The sequence below is a fragment of the Haliotis asinina genome, chromosome 1 (assembly GCF_037392515.1).
Source record: "Haliotis asinina isolate JCU_RB_2024 chromosome 1, JCU_Hal_asi_v2, whole genome shotgun sequence".
Taxonomy (NCBI): Eukaryota; Metazoa; Mollusca; class Gastropoda; order Lepetellida; family Haliotidae; genus Haliotis; species Haliotis asinina.
Window position 1 is genome coordinate 72,393,306 of NC_090280.1, and position 22,654 is coordinate 72,415,959.

Below are 22,654 nucleotides of genomic sequence, written 5' to 3' on the forward strand. Positions count from 1 at the left end.
ACTGGGGAAGCCCGTAGTCAATGTTTGTTTTGGCAACAGCCATGGTAACCATTGTTGTTGTGCAGTACAGTTCGTGGAATACATGCTGAATAGCAGATAGGTGTGTATTACACCCTCGCTTTGAATTAGACATAGGAAGAACGGCAGCGTTAAAGACAACAGTTCCTGGTTTGTATCAGTGAAGGTTTTGGTGAAGAATTACCAATCGCTTTAAAGCTGAAGTAACTTGAAGTAACTACAGCCATTAAGAGGTAAATTTCCACACCTTTTGTGAGACAATATGAGCTGTTAAAAAGTAACCGTAACAAATAGTACATGGCATATGACGCCAGATATGCGCCACATGTGATATATTGCTACACATGTCACCATAAACCACAGGTGCTATATTGCTTCGCATGTCACCATAACTGACATGTGCTATATGGCTACACATGTCACCATCACTACATGTGAAATATTGCTGCACATGTTACCATAAACCCCATGTCCTATATGGCTACACATGTCACCATCTCTATATGTCACATATTGCTGTATATATTACCATCACCACATGTGCTATATTGCTGCGCATGTCGTCATAAACCACATGTACCATACTGCAGCACATATTACCAACACCACATGTCCTATATTCCTACATATGTCAGCATAAAAAACATGTGCTACATTGCAACACAGGTCACCATCACCACCTCTTCAATATTGCTGCGCATCTTACCATCACTATATTGCTGCACATGTCGCCATAAACCACAGGTGCTATTTTGCTGCGCATGTTACCAACACCACATGTGTTACATTCCTCCACATGTCACAATAAATCACATATGCTATGTTGCTGAGCATGCTGCCAACACCACATGTGCTACATTGATGCACATGTCACCATCATCACATGTGCTAGTTTGCTACACATGTCACCATCACCACATGTGTTATATTGCTACACATGTCACCATCACCACATGTGTTATATTGCTACACATGCTACCATAAGTCACATCTGCTATATTGTTGCACATGTCACCATAAACCATATGTGCTAAATTGCTACACATCTCACCATCACCACATGTGATATATTGCTACATATGTCACCATCACCACATGTGCAATATTGCTACACATATCACCATGACCGCATGTGATATATTGCTGGGCATATCACCGTCTCCACATGTGCCATATTGCTGCACATGTCACCATAAACCACATATGCTACATTGCTACCAATGTGTCACCATAAACCACATTTCCTATATTGCAACACACGTCACCATAAACCATTTGTGCTTTTTTGCTGCACATGTCACCGGCTGAATAAAAGTCGCCTGGTTTCATAGAATGACCCCTTTTGGGTTCGTGTGATCGAAACGACGTCCACGAAGTTGGTTCTTCATCTTTGAATCTTTCAAATAGACCCAACATTCGTCCATGGCTACAAGACACTGAAGAAATCCTCTTCATCCTGCTCCAGAAGCTCCAAAGGCAGCCGTGACATGTTCCATGGAGTCTGTCTTACGGTTAGGTTATTAAGGTTAGCGTGGGTTAGGGTTAGGGTTAGGGTTAGGGTTAGGGTTAGGGTTAGGATTAGGGTTCGATTAACTAACTCTAACGTCCCCATGAGAAGATGTGGTGCTGTATTCTAAAGGTGCTCCGCAATTAGCATACGACTGGATATTGTGAAGTACAGTCAGGCCGCGTTAGTCCGGACCCCGACAATCCGATTCCCGCGATATCCGAACAATAGCTAGCTGTAACCAATCTTGTTTAGTATGTAAACTCATCACCTGTTGATTCAGTAATCCGGTGCTTCACTCTCCGTATCCGAACGTTAATCAGCGGTAACAGATTAGCTAATTACACATAGTTTTGCTTCATTAATCCGGCGGTACATCAAAAAGGTTGGGATAATCCCTTCACACTATGAGCCCCATTCAGTGGTAATTGTTAAGTGACACTTGCGAGGTGAAGATGTCTTTAGTTTGTGATTTTGATCAATTAGTAGGTCTCACTTTTGGATAGTTGGAGTAATACCTGTCATGCTTACTTCGTGTATAAAACACTGATCGTGTCAAAATGAGATCACCTGACGCTTGTCAGTCATAATGGCAAGTCCCGCCCCTAGGCGTAAAAGATGTGAAATTACTGCAGCACAAACAAAAGAAGAGAGAACGCTAAAGCCAATATTAATCTTATGTGTAAACATTTTGGTCAAGAATTCGGACATTCTATCGGCAAGAGCACAATTTCGGACATCGGATATGTTTTGTGATTGGCTATGATCATTTGACAGACAGATGCAATCACGTGGTTGACACGTGATCTTACTTCGTAACAATGCTGTCTGTCACAAGTATGCCAATGTCAAACTGACCAACGTGAAAGTTGATTTCTTGCCCCCAAACACCACATCGCACATTCAGCCAACTTGTACACGTTCGTATGTTTTTGTATTGCTATGTCAAAGGGAAGTAACCCTACTGTAGTTGTGTTCATAAAAGTTCGTTTCAGTAGTCCGTACGTTTCACTATCCGAACGTTTTTGATGAAAAACAGAAGTGTTCGGATTAACGCTGCCTGTATATCGTTCTTGGTCCATTAACTAGACAAGGATCAGTGATGTCAAAGTCAAACCCTTATCCTGATTGCTCAGTAACTTCTTGGTGATAACTAGAACTTTTTGATACCCCACCGTATATCGTCACAAGTGGTATATTGCGACGTGTCATCATTGACCACATTTGGTATATCACATGTCACCATAAAGCACATGTGGCACATTGATACACATTTTACCATTAATTACATGTAGTATTTCACAATACATGTGAGCATTAAACACATGGGATATATTGCAACACATGTCACCATTGCCACATGTGGTACATCGCATGTCACCTTAAACCGCATGTCATATATTGCTATACATTTCACCATTACCCACATTTGGTACATCACTACACATGTCACAATTGGCCACACATAGTATATCGCTACACATGTCACCATTAAGCACGTGTCGTATATTACTACACGTGTCACCACTTTCCACGTGTGGTACATTGCTACACATGTCACCATTAAACGTATATGCTATATTGCCATACGTCACAATTATCCACAAGTCTTGTCACCACTGACCACATGGGCCTATTGCATACAGCGACCACGTGAATAGTCACATGTCATAATGTCAGTTTGTTTAATCAACTCTATGACCATGTATGTCACAATTATTTGTCTTTTTTTTACTTCAGATTAACCCAGAGGAGAACGTCAACGCTACATGAAGTAATAAGGAAGATCAACGAAAAGAAGTCAAAGTCTCGGAAATTTTAAGTCTGTTTGAAATGGAGCTCTCAAGCTCGATGCCAGTCTATTGTCTGCTTTTCGGTTTTCTTACACGTGGATCTACACAATACTGTCCGGAAGCTTATGTAAAGGCATTAGATGACTGGAGATGCTTTTTAAAGAAAGAATGCCTTGAAAGAGGTTTTGTCATATCTAATGGCTACTGTCTTCGCGCCTGTCCAAGAGCATTTTACCTATCTAATGATGACCGCACCTGCCACAGATCATGTCCGGATGACACGGTGGTAAACGGCTCCAGCTGTTTAAACTCAACACAATGTACAGCTAAGGATATGTTCGTATACAATGGGAGTTGTGTTGACTCCTGTCCACTTGGGACTTTGGTCACAATGTCTGATATCTGTGTTCATAATTGTCCACATCAAACCATCACCAACACTACTCACTGCGTAAATCCCCACAGCTGCACTGAAGGTGGGAAGGTCATCTTCAACAACACATGTACGGGTCAGTGCCCGCCTGGATTTCCATATGTTGATTCTGGATGGTGTGTCTCGGACTGTCGGGACGGGAAAGTGTCCTACAATCACCAGTGTATTACACAACACAGATGTGTACATGAAAAAGGGAAGGTTATTCAAAACAGATCATGTGTGGGATCCTGTTCTCCTGACGCCCCAAACGTCTATGAAGGACAATGTCACAGCGAGTGTCCATTGGGAACTGTTCTCAATACCTCAATGTCCACCTGCCTTGAGGATTCTGTCTGCACACAGAAAGGGCAACTTGTACACAATAAAACATGCATTGCGGAATGTCCCCGTTACGTTAGTGGTAAAGCCTGTGTGGATGAATGTCCTAGGCAAACAGTGTTGTATCACAAAGAATGTATACCAACAATAACGTGTACACATTTTGATTATCTCTATATGTATGTTTTTAATGGTACTTGTGTTGAATCCTGTCCAGCGGAAGCACCATATATTGACGGAAAAGTCTGCTTTGCGGTATGTCCACTGGGCAAGGTTGCGGACGACAAGCTTTGTGTATTCAAACATCAATGCAGACGTAAGGTTATATACAATAACACATGCCTTACAGGTTGTCCAGAGACAGCGCCACTTTCGACTTCGGAAACATATGGAGCAACTTATTGTGTATCAGCCTGCCCTGTTAAAACAGTAAGACAAAATATCATGTGTATCACCAGTGATCGGTGCATATCGCAAGGTAGCTTTGTCTTCAACGGAACATGTCTAACCACCTGTCCTGAAGGGGCACCTTACATCAGTGGTGGAATTTGTCTCAATAGATGTCCATCGAGTACAGTGAAACAAAACTACAATTGTGTCAGTAAAGACTGGTGCACGTCGAAAGGTAACCTTCTCTTCGATGGAAAATGTCTAACCACCTGTCCTGAAGAAGCACCTTACATCAGTGGTGGAATTTGTCTCAATAGATGTCCATCGAGTACAGTGAAACAAAACTACAATTGTGTCAGTAAAGACTGGTGCACGTCGAAAGGTAACCTTCTCTTCGATGGAAAATGTCTAACCACCTGTCCTGAAGAAGCACCTTACATCAGTGGTGGAATTTGTCTCAATAGATGTCCATCGAGTACAGTGAAACAAAACTACAATTGTGTCAGTAAAGACTGGTGCACGTCGAAAGGTAACCTTCTCTTCGATGGAAAATGTCTAACCACCTGTCCTGAAGAAGCACCTTACATCAGTGGTGGAATTTGTCTCAATAGATGTCCATCGAGTACAGTGAAACAAAATTACAATTGTTTCAGTAAAGACTGGTGCACGTCGAAAGGTAACCTTTTCTTCAATGGAAAATGTCTAACCACCTGTCCTGAAGATGCACCATATATCAGTAATGGGGTTTGTGAATACAGATGTCCTACGAATACGGTCAAGCAAAATTACACATGTTTCAACAATGATTGGTGCACCTCGAGAGGTAACATGGTGTACGAGGGACAATGTCTAAACACTTGTCCCGAGGAAGCCCCATACCGCAGCGGTGGAATTTGTCACCAGCAATGCCCATCAGGTCAGAGAGCCACTGGCACGGAATGCATTGAGTGTGAATCCGGAAAACTCCTAGATGGCAAGGAATGCATCTATGGATTTACGTGTCATGAAAGAAATAAGTTTGAATATGAAGGAAATTGTTTGTCGTCATGTCCACATGGAACAAAAGAAACAATCGCAGCATATACAAAGACGTGTCTAACACAGCCAAATCTTCCACTTCTACTGACACTGATGCTTGGGGCGCTTGTGGTCTGCACCGCCATTTGCCTCTGTATGACGATTCCAAGGAATGGAGTAAGAACATCTGACGACAGAATAAAGACGATATTGGTAATATTATTTAAATTATATTAACTGATGGAGAATGGTACAGGCGGAATCTATATCCTTCTGGTATTGATGAGAGGGAGGGCACCCGTATTCTTCTGGGGAGACGGAGTTGGGGGGCAGGGGGGTGGGGGGTGGAGGAAGATGGGGTTTGGGTCGATCATCAATTTTGCATTTTGTACACATGTATTAGTGAGGTAAGCAATTTTGTACATATTGATATTAAAATGTCATGCTTAAACATCATATATTTTAGGGCGGGGTAGGGGTGGGTGGAGAGCATCATGTACATTGTTCATGCTTCTTACAGCCTTCACTAGACTTAAAATATGAACGGTTACTTACTATCAAATGTTGACGATACTAAGTGTTGGTAACTGTTCAGCAGGGAAACCACAAACACAATTATCAGTCCGTAGCATGTATCTTCTCATAACATGTAACATTCGGCGTTTAACACATTGGGGTGTATACTTTGTGTTCATGCAATTTATTTGCAAAAGAGGGTTAGTGAAGCAAGACCCAAATACACAAAATCACGATTTTGATTTTCGTCGTTGAATTTCAAATACTAAAATTAATTTTGTATAAATTAAGCTTTCGAGTTTTTAAGTTATTACTGATGAAGGTCAGTAACGACATATGAGTTCGCTTAAGACATTTTTTTATCAAAAACCGAACTTTTGCTGTAAAATTCACAATTTTTCTTCGTTGCTATATGAGCCTGAGATTGTCTCTAGACATGTACTTTTTGCATGCATGTAAGTTTGTTTCATACGTGGAAAAAAACATGTTCATAGATATGATGTTGTTTCTATTTTCAGACTACCAAAACTAGGAGGCACGTCTATGAAAACCAGGGTTTTGAAGAACATGAAGTTTGCGAAAGCTGTGATCATACCAACGATGTCGAGACCAGAGCATTCCATACACCTGACAATGAAGAAGTTGTGGGTTCAATCGAAAATGTCTGTTTCATTAAAGAAACGGATGAAATCAATCACAATGAAATATGACATATATCTACAAGTGATATGACGATTCATCGATACGCATCGATGCATCGATACGTGGGCCGCAGATACAGTGAATCGACACGAAGCTTTACATTGTTGTATATCCTGATACGATACCTCAAATGGGCCACGATACATCGGTGTTTTACTTTGAATATTGCCGAATGGCGATATCTGTCATGAAAGACTTGTTTGATGATTAAATATATATGCATACGTATTTACTTATTAAGCTTCTCAGAAATTCTTGCTTCAGTAACTGTGTCAAACAAAGCCATAGCATTTTATTAACATTCACAAAGTCTGTGTATTAACTCAGTTATCTCATTTCCAAATGAATATTGGAAAAAGATGGCGGAATTTGACGAAATATTTTTAAATGATTTTGTTTTGATCTCAAGGAGGGTTTATAGCTGGTGTTAGAATTAACCATTTTAGTATCGCCATACGTACCGTATCATCACTCTTATATCGGCATTCGTATAATATTTAAAATTCTCATACCTTTTTCGTATTTCAAGTTGTATTGTTTCACATTTTAATAATGTACCCAAGAAATACTGAATGACACAGTTATATTTGTATATATGTATGTTTAATCTTACATTAAAATGTTTGATTTGTCGATGACACAATTCCATATTTTAGTGTACGACTTTAACAAATTCTGTCAATCTCTGTTATTCAAACTCCTTCCTTTAAATGTTCATAGCGCATACTCGTTCTTTGGCCAGATAATATACTTTCAAACATGTTTTGCATGTCAATATCTGTGTTAAAATAGTGAATGAGGTCAAGGCAGGTTTAAGTTTTCACTTTGTAGACTGCATACTCACATACCCACATATTCACATACTCACATACTCACATATCGTGCTTGGATTTCACTTCGTCATAATCCAAGTTATGTAAAACACACACACACACACACACACACACACACACACACACACACACATACACACACACTTGCTTTGTGTTGTCAGATGGTAACAATGATTTGTGGTATTGTTAACTTGTATTGGTATTTTCATCATTACCGTCATTCTTAAATACAGTTACCAACACAAGTGTAACTTGAACATATAGACGACATATCACGAAATCTTTCTTACAAATAACAGAGACGGTTGAGGTTTACATGTATTCTACTGAAATTTAGAATGGATTGTATATTACTATTTGTTACAGATCAGTCAATCTTTATTCAGAACTGAAGGCCACAGGCCCATAGTACAAGTATATACACAGTTCAACGGCAGAATGGATTTCTCTTGAAAGTGGGATGGTAGATACTCAAAGCAATATTTTCAATAAAAATCTGATAGGAAGTTGACAATAGCTGGATACATTAAAGTTTTGACGTTTGTTTCGTAAAATAGCGAGGAATATACTTGCTTCTAATGTTTCCATAATTATCACAGATTAGAGGAACATGGTATTCATCTTCCAGGACATTCAATTTACAGTATTTGCACAGAGTAGATTTCTTATGAAACTTTCCCTTATAACAACTTAAGTCATAAACAAGGGAACGAAACTGTGACATGGCTATTCTTACTTTCTTAAGATTGATAAAGCGTTCGCACATGAAATGTGCTATAAACAGGGAATAAGTAAATGAGCAGGGGCTATTTTCAAGTTCTACATGCCACTCCTTTATAATGCAATCTTTGTTTCTCCTTATAAGTAAATTTAAGAAATGATGTTGATTTCCAACTCCCTGACATATCCACGCGTAGCCAAGTCCAAATCTAAACAGAACCGTTTTCACATGCGAAGCCCAACTGAACCTATTTTGCGCTCGGCGCTTGCGTTTGAATCTAGCTTACATAACAGTTTTTAGGCTTTAGATGTGTAGAGTGAAGAGCACATGAAGAGGATATTAAATCAATAAGCAATACAACGTTTAAGAGCGTACACATAGACAGAGTACCTACCAGTTTCTCCAAGTACAATTGTATTTGGTGTTGACATTCGCGGAATCCCCGTTTACATGCATGAAATAATACTCTTTCCAAGCAGCCATGTTTGTGAAAACCCCATAATACTGACCAATATAATAATATAGGTAGTATCTCACAGTCAAACACTTTGAAGCAGATATCGCATGGCAAGTCCTTAAAGGCATTTGTAATAGACATAAAAGCTTTCTTTGCCCTAAATGAAGTGTTTTCGGCAGAGAGGGATCAGTGTAGAGTTCTTTTGAATGATACCCCAAGCTACTGGTAGGATGTAACAAATTCAAGTGTAGTTGATTTATATGTCCATGTTTCATTATTTTAGTTTTATCAAGGTTGACATTTAAGGCGCATTTATTGCAGTAGGGTTCTAGAGCATTAATTGTCTGGGTAGACCAATTACTGGCCCTGAGAAAAACAGCACATCATCAGCAAACATCAAAATGCATAATTCATTAAAGCCTGGTCATTGTTTAGTGAAAACCGTGTTTACTAAATACATACCGTAATTTGTTCCTATATACTGAGTCAAATGCTTTGGAGAAATCTGCAACACTTGCATACAATTTGCCACCTTTCTTGGAAACATATTTACAAATTACTGATTGAAGAACAAATACATTGTCCGTGGTAGTATAGACTGCTCGGAAGCCTGCTCATTCTTCAAACCCAAACTGTCTGACCAGAATACCAAGCGGTTATTTAAAGTGTCTGTATAAATTTTACAAAGAATATCTTAAAGGGAAATGATGCAATAATTTTCCGGATTGTTTTAATAGCCATTTATGCAGGGGCAGAATTAGTGATTTTGCCCATTTTATAGGGACTGATCCATTATCATAAAATGTGTTGAATATGATTTCGAAGTAAGGTATGATGATATGACAAGAGCATTTAAAAAAAACTCGTAAATTATGAGGTCTTCCCCAGCAGTGTAACTAGACTTAAGTTTTCTTGACTTTGATACTTGACTGTATTTCCTCACGGCTAATGTGTGCACTGAAAATGTCATTAGTTATGTCCTGTGCCTGACTTTCAGGTATAGAAATGCTGCTACTATCGTCTATAGGGTCACAAGAAGTCATACTGGAGTCCCAATCAAAGATCTTCTTAAAGTAGTCGTGCCAAGAGTGCAATGCTATTTTCAATTTTATGTGGACATGAGATTACTTTAGCTTTCGACAAAATAATTGTCTTCTCTGCCTCTCACTTGCTTGACAACGACACAAGAAGCTGTGTCGAAACGTCGCTCAAACTGACTAAAGAAATTGTTCATCCATATAATTCAGTTTTGTCCTTATCTGATTCACCAACTTCTAAACATGCCTCTCAAAGAAGATAATAAAATAGCATGATTCTTTTACAATTTTATTCAATGCTGTTGTTCAGGAAGAAGCAACGCTCCAACATGACATGGAATCTGTTCTAGTATTACTGACTTTATCAAGAATTACAGCTGCCAAGTCTCTTGGCATTATGAAAAGTACATGAACACTGAACAGTTCAGTTATAATCATTGATCTATGAAACACGGAGAGTTTGGTTTTATGTCTTCATAATAAAGTCGTTTTAGCAATTTTATTCAAGAGGTTTTAGGTGTATTACAGAAAAGGGTTCCTTACACCAAAATCAGACGTCGAGGTGATATAAATTTAGTTAATATATGCTCAGTGCTGTACTGGTGATGCCAATACATCAAGAAAAGTAATCATACCCCACACCTGCCAGGTAGAGCAATTAATCTCTCTGGAGACGATAGGAATTTCTAAGATTGCAAGTACCTCCAAAACCTTTGAGCTCTCCTCGGCGATCCTACACCAATAAATAACAACTGATGAATGTCCGGCTTTACAAATATAGGTGCAAGATAGCCATGGCCCTTTGCAAACGGCTGAGGCACGAGGCCTGCCTTCAGTGCAAGGATACCTGTGACGTAAACGTCGTCTATCCAGTAGAAACGCACGTTACATGAGGCCTTGTGCAATCGTCTGGCGGCATCTAACGAGATCATATAAGCTCTCCCGGCACAATGATCGGGATACACTTTAAAGGGATACACGCTTTCATTCACATACCATTTCATTTTAGGATTTCGTAAAACTACTGGAGTTTTTGACACCGAACAATACAGAAAATCTCGCCTGTAACCATTCTGATGAACGAACTTGATTAAGTATGGCACATTTACAAGGACATCGTGATCTAGCTTGATAATTAGCTTGATGTTAGGGCAGTTTGCTAGTATCCAGTCATATGCCATGATGTGTTTATATGTGAGATTGCGGTAGTTGTCAATGAAATTAGCTTGAACAATATCTCCGTAGATGCTAGCCTCGGAGTAGACTGACTTCTGAATGGTCCCGTTTGTTGTCATACCAACCATAAAGACAGTAGCCATTGACACGTTGCCGCTGTCTGTTAGAGTCATCCATGTTCTCCGAGCAGCGTCTCTCAGCTCTACAGAATTTGTCGAGGAGTGCACAAAAATTAAAATGCTGGGATTCCTTTCACATACATTTGCACTCAAGGAGAAGGCGAACTGATGTAAGTTCAATAACGGATCTTTTGATTCATGTTCAATTTTAAACCATTCCAGAACTGAAGTTTCAAACACGTTTTGGGGTTTGAGAAGACGACGGATCACTGTGAGGATGAGTATTACAGTAACTGCCCAAAGAGGCCGTTTTAATCTCGAAACCCTCATCCTTTAGGTATGCTGGACAGTCGGAAATGAAACCCGATCCATTGATCTACAGTACACAGATAAACATTCCTTCATTGTCGGATGAGCTACACAACAATCATGCCCTCGAAATGCCACCTCCGGTAAGTGCGGAAAACGTATCTTTTATGGATAATGTATTTTTGCTTGAATAGCAATATCTGTTTCGTCCAGTGTGATCTCTGATGTGACGACTGAAGGAAAAACACAGACACAATATATCGACTACACACACGGCATCAACCGAGGTTTCAAATAAACATCCAACATGCTTTGACTTTACATGTCAACACTGAAAATCATTCCGTCAAACACATTTTCTTTTTTCGTTGTAAAGTTTCCTTTCCCTGCATATCCATGCTTGAAATATTGCGACGTTCACGTTCACATGACTGCTGGCTCACTTACACCTAACAAACTATCCGCGACTAGGATATTCAATAAAACAGGCAACACGTTGTAAACTATCCATAGCACTCTGGGAGAAATCGCTGTCGTGACTCATTGATTCAAACAAGTATAAACAGAATAAAAGATTACCAGCAAATGATCAATTCCATATTAACAATATAACATACCATACACTTTTACAGCTAGAAACCCACTTTCTGTTCTAGCGTTGTCGTGAGCCCTGAAAGACACTGGTTGTGAACTAAAACTTATTCAAATAATGGCGTCCGGGTACTGTAGTTCACTTTATTTGAAACTTTTATTCAGATGTATCACGACATTTGAACCCAATGATCCAAAGATCCGTTCGTGTCTAAGGGCCGTAACCTTGCGCAGTGGTGCATGGTGCCGAGACAAAGTGTTCAGTTTCTCAGAGTCTGAACGTCTAGCATCCACATTGAACTAAATAGAACAGTTGTAATTGTAAATTAGAATTATTGTCCTCCAATGTATCAATGCATCTGTGTCTAAGATTGGTTGTATTCTACAATCATGCTAATGACATAAGATACACAAGGTGTGTAGTTAATGTCAAACTGATAAGTGTGTCTGAATTACAGGGAGTGATAGACTGATGTTATACGGCTCACTTACAGTTCAACGACTTGAGGTGACCTCATCTGTGACAGAGCCTGACATCTGCCCCTAAGTAATGGTGACGCTGTTCCATAACAATTAGCGGGACTAATCCTATCCTTAGGCCTGAGGAACAGTAACACAGCCTTGTGCTGTATAAAGTAATATGTTGCAATATCCAGCCATTCATCAGATACAAGGAGTTGGGTTAGTTGAGGTACCCCGGACAGATGTTTGTGTCGTAGTGCTAACCCACCTACATCGCATGCCACAATTATGGATGACCAGGTAAAAAAGCAAGTAAAATATGATTGATAGGTTTTCACAGATGGATCGTCCTTGGAAATCATATTTAGGCGCTCTGTACATGGCGTTCAGAGTGATCTCAGTTTTAGTCTCTAACAAGTGACCTCACCAGGCAATTTCTGCCGGAACCCGTGAAGAATCGGGTTAGAACTGATCTTCAGTAACGCATGTTTGTCGTAAGAGACGACTAACGGGATCTGGTGGTCAAGCTCGCTGACTTAGTTCATACATGTCATCGTATCCCAGTTGTATAGATCACTAATACATGTCATCGTGTCCCAGTTGTATAGATCACTGATACATGTCATCGTATCCCAGTTGTATAGATCGTTGATACATGTCATCGTGTCCCAGTTGTATAGATCACTGATACATGTCATCGTGTCCCAGTTGTATAGATCATTGATACATGTCATCGTGTCCCAGTTGTATAGATCACTGATACATGTCATCGTATCCCAGTTGTATAGATCACTGATACATGTCATCGTGTCCCAGTTGTATAGATCACTGATACATGTCATCGTATCCCAGTTGTATAGATCATTGATACATGTCATCGTGTCCCAGTTGTATAGATCACTGATACATGTCATCGTGTCCCAGTTGTATAGATCACTGATACATGTCATCGTGTCCCGGTTGTATAGATCACTGATACATGTCATCGTGTCCCAGTTGTATAGATCAGTGATACATGTCATCGTATCCCAGTTGTATAGATCACTGATACATGTCATCGTATCCCAGTTGTATAGATCACTGATACATGTCATCGTGTCCCAGTTGTATAGATCACTGATACATGTCATCGTATCCCAGTTGTATAGATCACTGATACATGTCATCGTATCCCAGTTGTATAGATCACTGATACATGTCATCGTATCCCAGTTGTATAGATCAGTGATACATGTCATCGTATCCCAGTTGTATAGATCACTGATACATGTCATCGTATCCCAGTTGTATAGATCACTGATACATGTCATCGTATCCCAGTTGTATAGATCGTTGTTCATGCTGTTGATTACTGGAGTGTCTGGTCCAGACTCGATTATTTAGACCGCCGCCATATAGCAGGAATATTGTTGACTGCTGTGCAAACTTGTATCTCGCTCACTCACTACTCATTTTCGGCGGGAACAAACCAGTTAACTTTTCTACAGTTAAATCAAATGTGTGTATGTACCAAATTCAATATGACACCAAACCAAATATACACTGAAGGCCTTATAACGGGAAACTTTAAATTCAAACAACTGACACCCCTCCAAAGTTAGTTTGTCGTCACACATTTGTGTATGTTCGTACGGCAGTGTGGTCAGTGAACTCGAACTTAAAACTCTGCCTTGGACTAGACGACATGATCATACAGACAACAGCAAATGCTTCATATTCTGCAATGAACTTTATTGATGTGGTCTCATAAACCTACATTAACAGGCTTCGTATTGCAATATACATAACGTTTTCTATATAGCGTGGTGGCTTACATCCCCCAAACATCAATACATCTGTACTGTATAGGTTTCAGCAGTATACACTGCGCCTTGCAAATATCAATATCTGTCGACTACTTACCTGTCGAAACAATCTTCATTTATAATGGACTTTCGGAATCATCACAACAAAACAGTTTGTGCATTTAGCATTTGTACCTAAGAACATTAAGGAAAAACATTTGTGCTTTAGGCATTGAACACCATTTGTACATTAGGCATTGAACAAACAAAATTTGCATCAGAAATACATGAAAAAGATTTGTGCTCTAAGCATTGAACACCATTTGTGCTCTAGGCATTGAACAACCACAATAACCACCAGAAACAATTGAAAACCATTTGTGTTCTAGACATTGAACAACCAAAATTAGCATAAGAAACATGAGACAACAGTTTGAGTTTTACATCTTGGTAAAAAGCATGTCCTGCACAAGAATATCACACCACTTTGTGCTTAAGAGATTATCACAATGAAGCTCAATAAGAAGTATAACAATACAAAGTGAATATTGCACGGGAAAATATATGCAAGTCCGACACCATAAAACCCGTCACAGCAATCGCCACTTTATACATTGTAACATAAATTAAGAACAAAAAGGAAGTACAAATATTGTATTAAGAAAGATTTCGGGAAGAAACAGTGCTGTGAATGGAGGACCACAGCCTAAGGAAAATAAGACTGTCGAATGTGGGAGGTCAAACAGACTTCTTTTGTACATTAACAGTGATACAGCGTAATTTGAGCGAAAAGGATATTGAATATCAATATTTTACTCTTGTTCTGTATGTTTGCGTGCGTGCATATGCGTGTTCGTGTATGTGTCACTGCCGATAATTTCCCATCTTAAAGCAGCACCTCTCTAAATGACTCCCAGGACGCCCACCGACAACTACAGCGCAAAGTAACTCGTTAAGCATGATCTCACACACATCAGTTAGTCCTCCACATGGAGTTGAATATTTGCACACCTTTTGGACCATGACCAATGAACTGACAACATAGGTTTGTTCTTTGCATTTAAAACCATTAGGACAAGACACATGAATCTGTCTTTTGACTTACATCTGATGGTTTATTTTGTTTGTTTGCCCCTTCACTAAAACGCTTAGATGGGGAGACTCTTCCTTTTGGAGACCTCCTTTTCACTATATCATCAGCTTCCGGTGTGGACATGCGGCGAGGCGGGCTCTCACTAGGAGTAGGTGCACAAGGTGAGAGAGCTCTCGGGGGCGTCTCGCAAGGTGACATTCCGCTAGGGGGTGTCTCAAACTCATCTGTTGTCGATGGTTCATCTGTGTGTTCAATACCAACCCTTGCTGGCGCGTCAACATCAGTACCGATTTCAGAAGAAGGTATTAAATCTAGCATGAAGTGTGATTGCTTTAATGAGACAGGTCGGTCGGTTTCAGCATCTTTATAGTCTTCATCTAGTGACTGTTGATCATACTGCAGCCATCCCGCACTAGGATTATCAACATCAGTGCCATCTTGACTACAAGGATGTGCAGTTATATGTTCTACAGTACTGGGACCGTGGTCACCCACTGCACAAATGGGAACTGGCGTTGCATTAATCGCGTCTTCACCAAGTACCATGGAGCTCTCGTCCTTATGTCTCTCAGGGCTTGATGGGTCAGATGTGCTCTGACTAGTGTGATCTGGATGAAGGTCGTTTTGTTGTGCGTCCACTGCACTGGACTGTGACGGACGTAAGGAAGAGGATGCGGTTCTTGTGTGTTCATCACATAACAGCGGTCTCTCAGGCAGTACATCCTCTGGAGACCGATAAACGGTATTGTCTATCCGTGACAAACGTGCATGCAAATCTTCACCACTATCCTCACCGGTGATGTCTTTAAATGCATCTTTGACTTCTTTCGAACTATTATCGGTGAATACCTCATCGGGAGATACTCTTGTTGCTATATTCGCATCATTTGCATCACCGTCTTCACCCTCGTTTTGTTTATCCTCAGCAGCATTCTGCAACAAGTTGTCATCCTTCACTATTGCAGAGGCATTTGCACTGTGCATTTTAGTATGTAGGAGGTTCCTATGTTCAGAATCGGCCACACTGCTCCCTGAAATGCCGACAATCTGTAAACCTTCTGGGGACTGACATACAGGTTTATTCTCCTTGTATGAACGCTCTGGCGAACCTTCTGAATGACCTACAATGTCAGATACCTGCTCAACAATGGTTGTCGTTTCAGTGTTTGTCCCAGCCTTTGCTTTATCTGTATTTTGTGAAATAATCAAGTCTTCACCTTCACCGCCGACATCTGGTGCATATTTTACATTGTAACTCTCCTCTTGTCTTACAGAGGTGTCTGATTCACCCTTGCTCGTTGTCTGATTGTCACCATGGCTGTCAGGAATGCCTGATTCACCTTTCTCTGGTTTGTCGTCCCTCTTTTCATCCTGCGCAAGCCTTGCCTCCAGTTCTTCAAACATCCTCAGTTCCTCTTCTTCGTCAGTCAACCCCATCAGACTCTTTTCAAACTCCTCGCACTTTTCAAGATCCATGCTTGCAACTTCTGCATCGCACTCTTCATTATCATCTTCAGACAGTTCCGGAAGTTTATCTGCTCTAAGCTTATGTTGTTGTAGATGTCTGGCCTTTGACATGGAAGGTACGTCCATCCCCAGATTGGAATCAACTCCAAGTTCAGTGTCTTGTTTGTGTGGCATATTTTGTTGATCTATATCCACCAGTGATGCTTTCTCGCTGATCTTCTCTCTATCGTGTGGCTCAGTCGTCCATAATTTAGACTGCGATTTAAATTCACCTTCGTTATTCTTTTGATCAGTTTCAATCCCCTTTTCATCAAAAAGTCCAGATTGCCTCTGTATCTGTACATCAGCGGTATGTATCGCCTGCTGAAGCTTCCTTGCATGTTTGCTTAGTTCCAGCCAGTCTCCCAGCTCGTCTTCATCACATCCGACTTCATCTGCAAGTTTTGACCTCATCTTTGCGAATTCAGATATTTTAGCATTGCATTCAGCAGACTCTATATCAGATGATTCTTTGTAGCGCCGAGTTTCCTTCTTCCTTGACTTAACCATCGCGATTTGCCTTGTTCCATCACTTCTGCGTCCTGATGAGCTATACATCCTAGTAGATACTCTGCTAACTTTAGTAGACTGCGATCCCTCTGTGACAGAATAAAAACGGATATGGGCATGAGAGGTTAAAGACGACGTTTAATACTGATTTGGACTGATTAACTACTGGAATACCCCGCTGGTAAAAAGCATCATTTAAAACTGTAGTGAAAAGAATGACATCCATTCCCAAGAATCTTCAGTCCAGAAACCAAAAATAAACTAAACATGTTCTGTGACTTTAGTTAATAAAAGAAATTTTGAGAAAGCTTCATAATTAACCGTCCATAAGGTAATAAACTCCTCGGTCTCCATAAAAGATATTTTGTCACTGCCAGCGTTTTAAAAATATCTTTTGGATTTCTAAACGGTTTTAGTCGTTGCTTCAGGGCAAAGCTAGATATAAAGCACAAAACCCATCTCAGAAAGTGTATATCCTTAAAGTCAAATGTTGACATACTGTCATATGAAACATAGCAAAGTGTTTAAATAAAAACAGAAAGTATACGGATAAACGCGTGATTCCTTAAGTATAATGCGGTGAATATATTGATTATACTTTCATTTACAAGTTACGTTTTCGTTTTACATTTTTGTGATTCACACTTCAGTTTTTACCTATTCCGTGAATACTCTTCTGTGCGTCAATCATTTTTTAAAACATTCTCATTTATTCTGTTATTTCCATGTTCCATTTCCGTTTTTTATAAGATGTGTAATGGTTGAATGAACACACGAATAACATGTCGAACCCGACTGATCAGCTGATTGATCACCGTACGTTTTTTTTAGCTCGTCAGTATTTAGCCCTCAAGGCACGTCATCTTAGCTTCTGTCGAGTTTTTCATGTCTTCACAACTACACATTCGATGAAGAATAATGATAATTTTCTGTGTCATAAAGTATTTCCCAGCGAATAACTAAAGTCTGGTCAGCATAATTTCTTTAAATGATCAAGTTCGTTCATCCGTTAGCTCTTGCGGTACCGTTTTGTATCATATCACTTTCAAATATTGACAGACAGTTATATGTTGCATACGTATGTTTCCCATTTTCGAAATATAGAAGCCTCGCGTGAAGCAATTTGTTAGCTACGACTGCACAGGAAACTTTTACTACCTTAGAAGTTAACGATATGACCATTGTGGTAGTTTCACAGTTCACAGTTTCACACCTATTTTCTTAAGATACTCAAGAGTTATAATGCCAGTTTGGTTAGCGTTGCTCGCTGGGTCTCTTATTTCTGCAAGTACACTACGTATCGTTTGTCAGTACATATTCTACATGTATACCTCAATCATCAGAAGAAAACGTTGAAAACAGGTCAGGTCATTACATCAACATCGTCTTAGAAATAATTCAGCCTAGTTAAATACTGTTTAGCACACAAGCTACAAGTACCTAGCCTAGACGCATTGTTTATAAGCTGCAGTGAACTGGCATGAATAATGCGGCGTAAACCAGTATTCACTCAGGCATGCAGTCCAGTGGGTAATAACCTCACCTTCCCATTTCAGAAGAGTCACACCATCCTCTTCTATCACGCCCGGAAGTAGCGACATACGGGGACTTTCAAATGTCTCGGGAGATGACATTCCCTCCACCTGACGAACGTCATCTGTCAACAGAAGAGAGAACTCAGTGTGTTGAGACCTACAGCTCTATTTACCATCGCAGAAGCAGCTAATACTGACCATAGACATATGCTGTTGTTTATGTCTCTACCATTTGAGGTATCGGTAAAAGCTGAATAAACAACAACAAACAATAATCAACGATTCAATAAGCGACCCATATTAGACTAACAATATGGATGACAGCAGTCGCCGAGGTCATCGTGACCTTACCCTGGCAGCATCTGTCCCTTTCACTGTTTACAGCAGCCAGTATACACACGACCTAAAGCATACCTCGCACATCTGCCGCGCCTAGGTCTGCAGGACATACGACATCAATAACTCACAACACTAAAGCTACAACAGCATATGTGAGAATGTCCCCTCCCGTCAACTCGGTTCCTGCTAACGACATTTTGTCATATGTCTACACCAGGATGAACTGTTGCACCTTTACGTTTCAGACTGGTTTGTTGTAGCTATTGTTGTGCACACTGAGTCACGTGGTGTTTGAAACACTTCATATTGATTACAGTCACTGTCGCATATTCATTATGTAGTGAAACTCGCCTAATCGATCGGATTGACAATGTTTCTTGTCAGCGTCGTATGGGCATGATGTAATATTCTTCAGCTTTATTCCCTCATCTTGCAGAAAGCAACGTTCGGATAGCAGGGAGTCCAGATTATAGAGATTGTATTGGTCATCCATTTTATCTTTACGATATATATTTAGCTCAAGCTGGTAATTTCTCGCATAATTTGTTTTGATCATATAGAGATTATTACACGAACAAGTGTGTCATACGACTTGTACGAAACGAGTGTGAAATTTTGTATTGCCAGAGGGTGAGAGAGGACGAAACATAATTTGGCACGAATCTCCTATATGTCATGTGACACACACATACTCGAGTGTAATAAGTTGTTTATTATCAATTTTATACATGTACAGTACACCATATTGAGCAAGTGTGACGAACCTATTCATTGACGTCACATTCAGTTTAATGATGTCACAGACGACGAACTACAGAACCAATAGTTTCTGGGCAAAAGTGATATGTGTACATGTGCATATGATATATATGGCACTGGCTATGTTTCACCATATGGGTAATAAATGTTCATATGTTGTTCGACAATATTCCAGTAATATGACAGGGGGGCCGTCTCAAGATCAGACACCCCTGTTGTTAGTGTTATCAACAATACCCTATAACGTCAGGATAACCGAATCTGGTCATCAGTGTCCAGCTGTGACATTTCTCATTATGTGTATAACACGTTGATGAATTATGTCAGCATCTGCATCATATTCACCAACATCCCTAAATCTTCAGTACCATTTCTTTATTACCTGAAACATCTCTGTCTCCTGAGATCATCCAAGAACGTTCAGAGACTCCCTGAGCACCAGACTGCGACTTGATAGGTCACACAGTTTCGTCATGCAAACATTTGATATTTTCACGCTGACCTTCAAAATGAATCACCAGTTGTATACTGGTAGAACAGCTATTGTCACAATTAGGTCACATACAATCTAACATTGTATCCGCTCATCTCAAATGACAGGCTAGCTATTAAACTCAGTTCGTGGACCATTTACTGCTACAGCAGCCCCATGCAATTTCAGACACCGAAAGTATGATTAAACAACGCTATTGAAAGAGTGAGCATGGTTTACGAGCCTTTTCGCAATGTTCCAGCCATATCACGACGGGGGGAGGGGGGGGGGGGCACTAGACATGGGCTGCACATATTGTACGCATGTGGGAAATCGAACACGGGTCTTGGACGTGACGAGCGAACGCTTTAACCACTAGGCTACCCCATCGCCCCCAAACAAGAGAACAGATGTTCTTCTTTACCTTACACCCCCTGCAACGTCCAAGGTTCTAGTCCTCAAAGTATGCTGGCATACCACCGCCAGCATAATCACACGGAACTTCGACACAGAAGGTGGAATGAGATACACCATATGCAGATTTCGTAATTTGGTCTACTTTCTAGGATTATTTAATCAATGTCAAAGCAAGGACAGTTTACGTCATAAGGAGAGCTGTCGTTTTGTTAGTCTGTCTCACAGTCCCTGAACCGCATTGTTCCACCTTCTGCTTACCCCTTTTAGCAACAATAAAGCCCTAAATGGAGCAAATCTAGATACCCTCAAGTTCAAGGCCTGTGACTATTTGCAGGAAAACTAACTCGCTTCTCAATCTGTAATCTCGACACCCTTTCAATTCAAAGCAATATTTCATTATTGTTTCGGAGAGGACACCATAATGGGCTTCATACATTGTACCCATGTGGGGAATCGACCTCGGGTGTTGGTTGTGACGAGAGAATGCTTCAACCAGAGAGCTATCCCACTGCTATCTTGTAAGACAAACAGGCAAGTGTTCATCTAACTAGTAATTTAACCTGTAATTTTACCCAAATCATTTACACTATGCTGAGTTTCAGGAGCCATCAGCATGGGATTTGGTGTACTGATGAGCAAAGCCGAATTCAGTAATATATGACGGCAGACTTAACTCTTGAGCAATTAACATTGTCTCTTCACTTAAACGGGTCAGTTAACGTCGTCAAAACATCGTGCACAGCTACGTCAGCACAATCCTGGTCCTGCCTCTGTCCATCCCTATCGCATATCAGACTTATCATCAGGACAAAAAAAGATCCTAAGCATATATATATGGTTACATCAAAGATGAATTTCTCTACTAACTTAGGGGAACAAACTGCAGACCTTATGAAGATAAACTGCACGTGATCATACATCGTGCATGTGAACAACCGCGCTTTGGTGCCAAGTTTTGTTAAAAATTCGCCAGTTTTCACTGAGCGCATCACTTACTGAACTCAGACAATAACTTTTTCAACATTACGGATTCGTTTCATAATACATCAGTTCATGTGTAAACAGTGTATCTAAACAAAATGTAACACTTTGCAAAATGGAGTTTAGAACAGTTGATGAAGCAAATGGATACATTTACACTAGTGAGTTGGAACGTTTCTTGGGTAGCATATTTCACTCACCCATTGGTAATGTCTCGGTTCCTTCGTGTCATTAATCAACCCGAAAATTGACTGTACTTCATACAGAAAAACGGTTATGTTATTGAACATGGCATCCGAACATTTGGTTATCTGTCTTCTGATTATTTTGTAATAATAACACTATATTTGAAAAGGACAGTGTCGGCGTGACCACCATTTGTTTTGATACAGGAGAGGATGTTGCGGTTCGTTCAAGACACAGACTGATTGAATATACACTGGGGTTGGTTTTCAAAATGTCAGCAAACGAAGGGGCCAACTGAGCTTGCTTTAGTATATGTTATGCTGTCTCGAAATGTCTCTTATGAGACGTGCAATATGTACGTGGGCAGGATTACCCTGATGCAGAGTGACGTTCCTGTGTTTGCACAAAGGGTCTTTTTCTAAGACTCGAGTTGCCAGTTACACTTCCAACCCCAACCCAACAACGTTAAATAACACACAGGCCCGTGGACCATAAGACTAACAACTAGTCTCTGAAATGAACATATTTTACTGAAAAAGTTCATAGTAACATAATATAATGAAATGGAGCCCTGAGACTTTCCTTCATTTTCAGAAGCTGTGGAAATCTAGACTTGCCACATTTTCTAGACTTGCGTGGGCTTTCTTGGATATATTTGCTTCAGGGTCTG

The 22,654-nt window shown here is 40.2% G+C and overlaps 3 protein-coding genes across 5 annotated transcripts; 1 reads left to right on the top strand and 2 right to left on the bottom strand.

Annotated features, from left to right (window-relative positions):
• The first annotated feature begins 3,376 nt into the window (after positions 1 to 3,376).
• Positions 3,377 to 7,337, top strand: LOC137274901 (proprotein convertase subtilisin/kexin type 5-like). Its single transcript, XM_067808143.1, has 2 exons — positions 3,377 to 5,692; positions 6,514 to 7,337. Exons 1-2 carry the CDS (start codon positions 3,377 to 3,379, stop codon positions 6,703 to 6,705), a joined length of 2,508 nt encoding a protein of 835 aa, XP_067664244.1. The 3' UTR covers positions 6,706 to 7,337.
• Positions 7,338 to 10,038: 2,701 nt separating this feature from the next.
• LOC137296872 (beta-1,3-galactosyltransferase 1-like) lies at positions 10,039 to 11,370 on the bottom strand. Its single transcript, XM_067828752.1, has one exon. It carries the CDS (start codon positions 11,368 to 11,370, stop codon positions 10,432 to 10,434), a length of 939 nt encoding a protein of 312 aa, XP_067684853.1. The 3' UTR covers positions 10,039 to 10,431.
• A 2,742-nt stretch (positions 11,371 to 14,112) lies between these two features.
• Positions 14,113 to 19,446, bottom strand: LOC137296821 (uncharacterized). Of its 3 annotated transcripts, none has more exons than XM_067828698.1 (3): positions 19,182 to 19,425; positions 18,839 to 18,952; positions 14,113 to 17,384 (listed from the first exon to the last, which is right to left on the bottom strand). In XM_067828698.1, exons 2-3 carry the CDS (start codon positions 18,927 to 18,929, stop codon positions 15,256 to 15,258), a joined length of 2,220 nt encoding a protein of 739 aa, XP_067684799.1. In that variant the 5' UTR covers positions 18,930 to 18,952; positions 19,182 to 19,425; the 3' UTR covers positions 14,113 to 15,255. The 3 variants fall into 3 exon arrangements, with proteins under 3 accessions (XP_067684799.1, XP_067684791.1, XP_067684806.1); XM_067828690.1 differs by having other exon boundaries at positions 14,117 to 17,384; positions 19,245 to 19,446; XM_067828705.1 differs by lacking the exon at positions 19,182 to 19,425 and adding an exon at positions 19,029 to 19,110 and having other exon boundaries at positions 14,117 to 17,384.
• Positions 19,447 to 22,654: the final 3,208 nt, after the last annotated feature.

Excerpts from the sequence above, each read along its gene's own strand:
- LOC137296821 (XM_067828698.1), bottom strand. The coding sequence starts at position 18,929 with ATGTCATCTCCCGAGACATTTGAAAGTCCCCGTATGTCGCTACTTCCG. Across the intron at positions 17,385-18,838 it reads GACTCTTCTGAAATGGGAAG|AGGGATCGCAGTCTACTAAA; the intron begins GTGAGGTTATTA and ends ATTCTGTCACAG.
- LOC137296872 (XM_067828752.1), bottom strand. The coding sequence starts at position 11,370 with ATGAGGGTTTCGAGATTAAAACGGCCTCTTTGGGCAGTTACTGTAATA.
- LOC137274901 (XM_067808143.1), top strand. The coding sequence starts at position 3,377 with ATGCCAGTCTATTGTCTGCTTTTCGGTTTTCTTACACGTGGATCTACA. Across the intron at positions 5,693-6,513 it reads ACAGAATAAAGACGATATTG|ACTACCAAAACTAGGAGGCA; the intron begins GTAATATTATTT and ends TTCTATTTTCAG.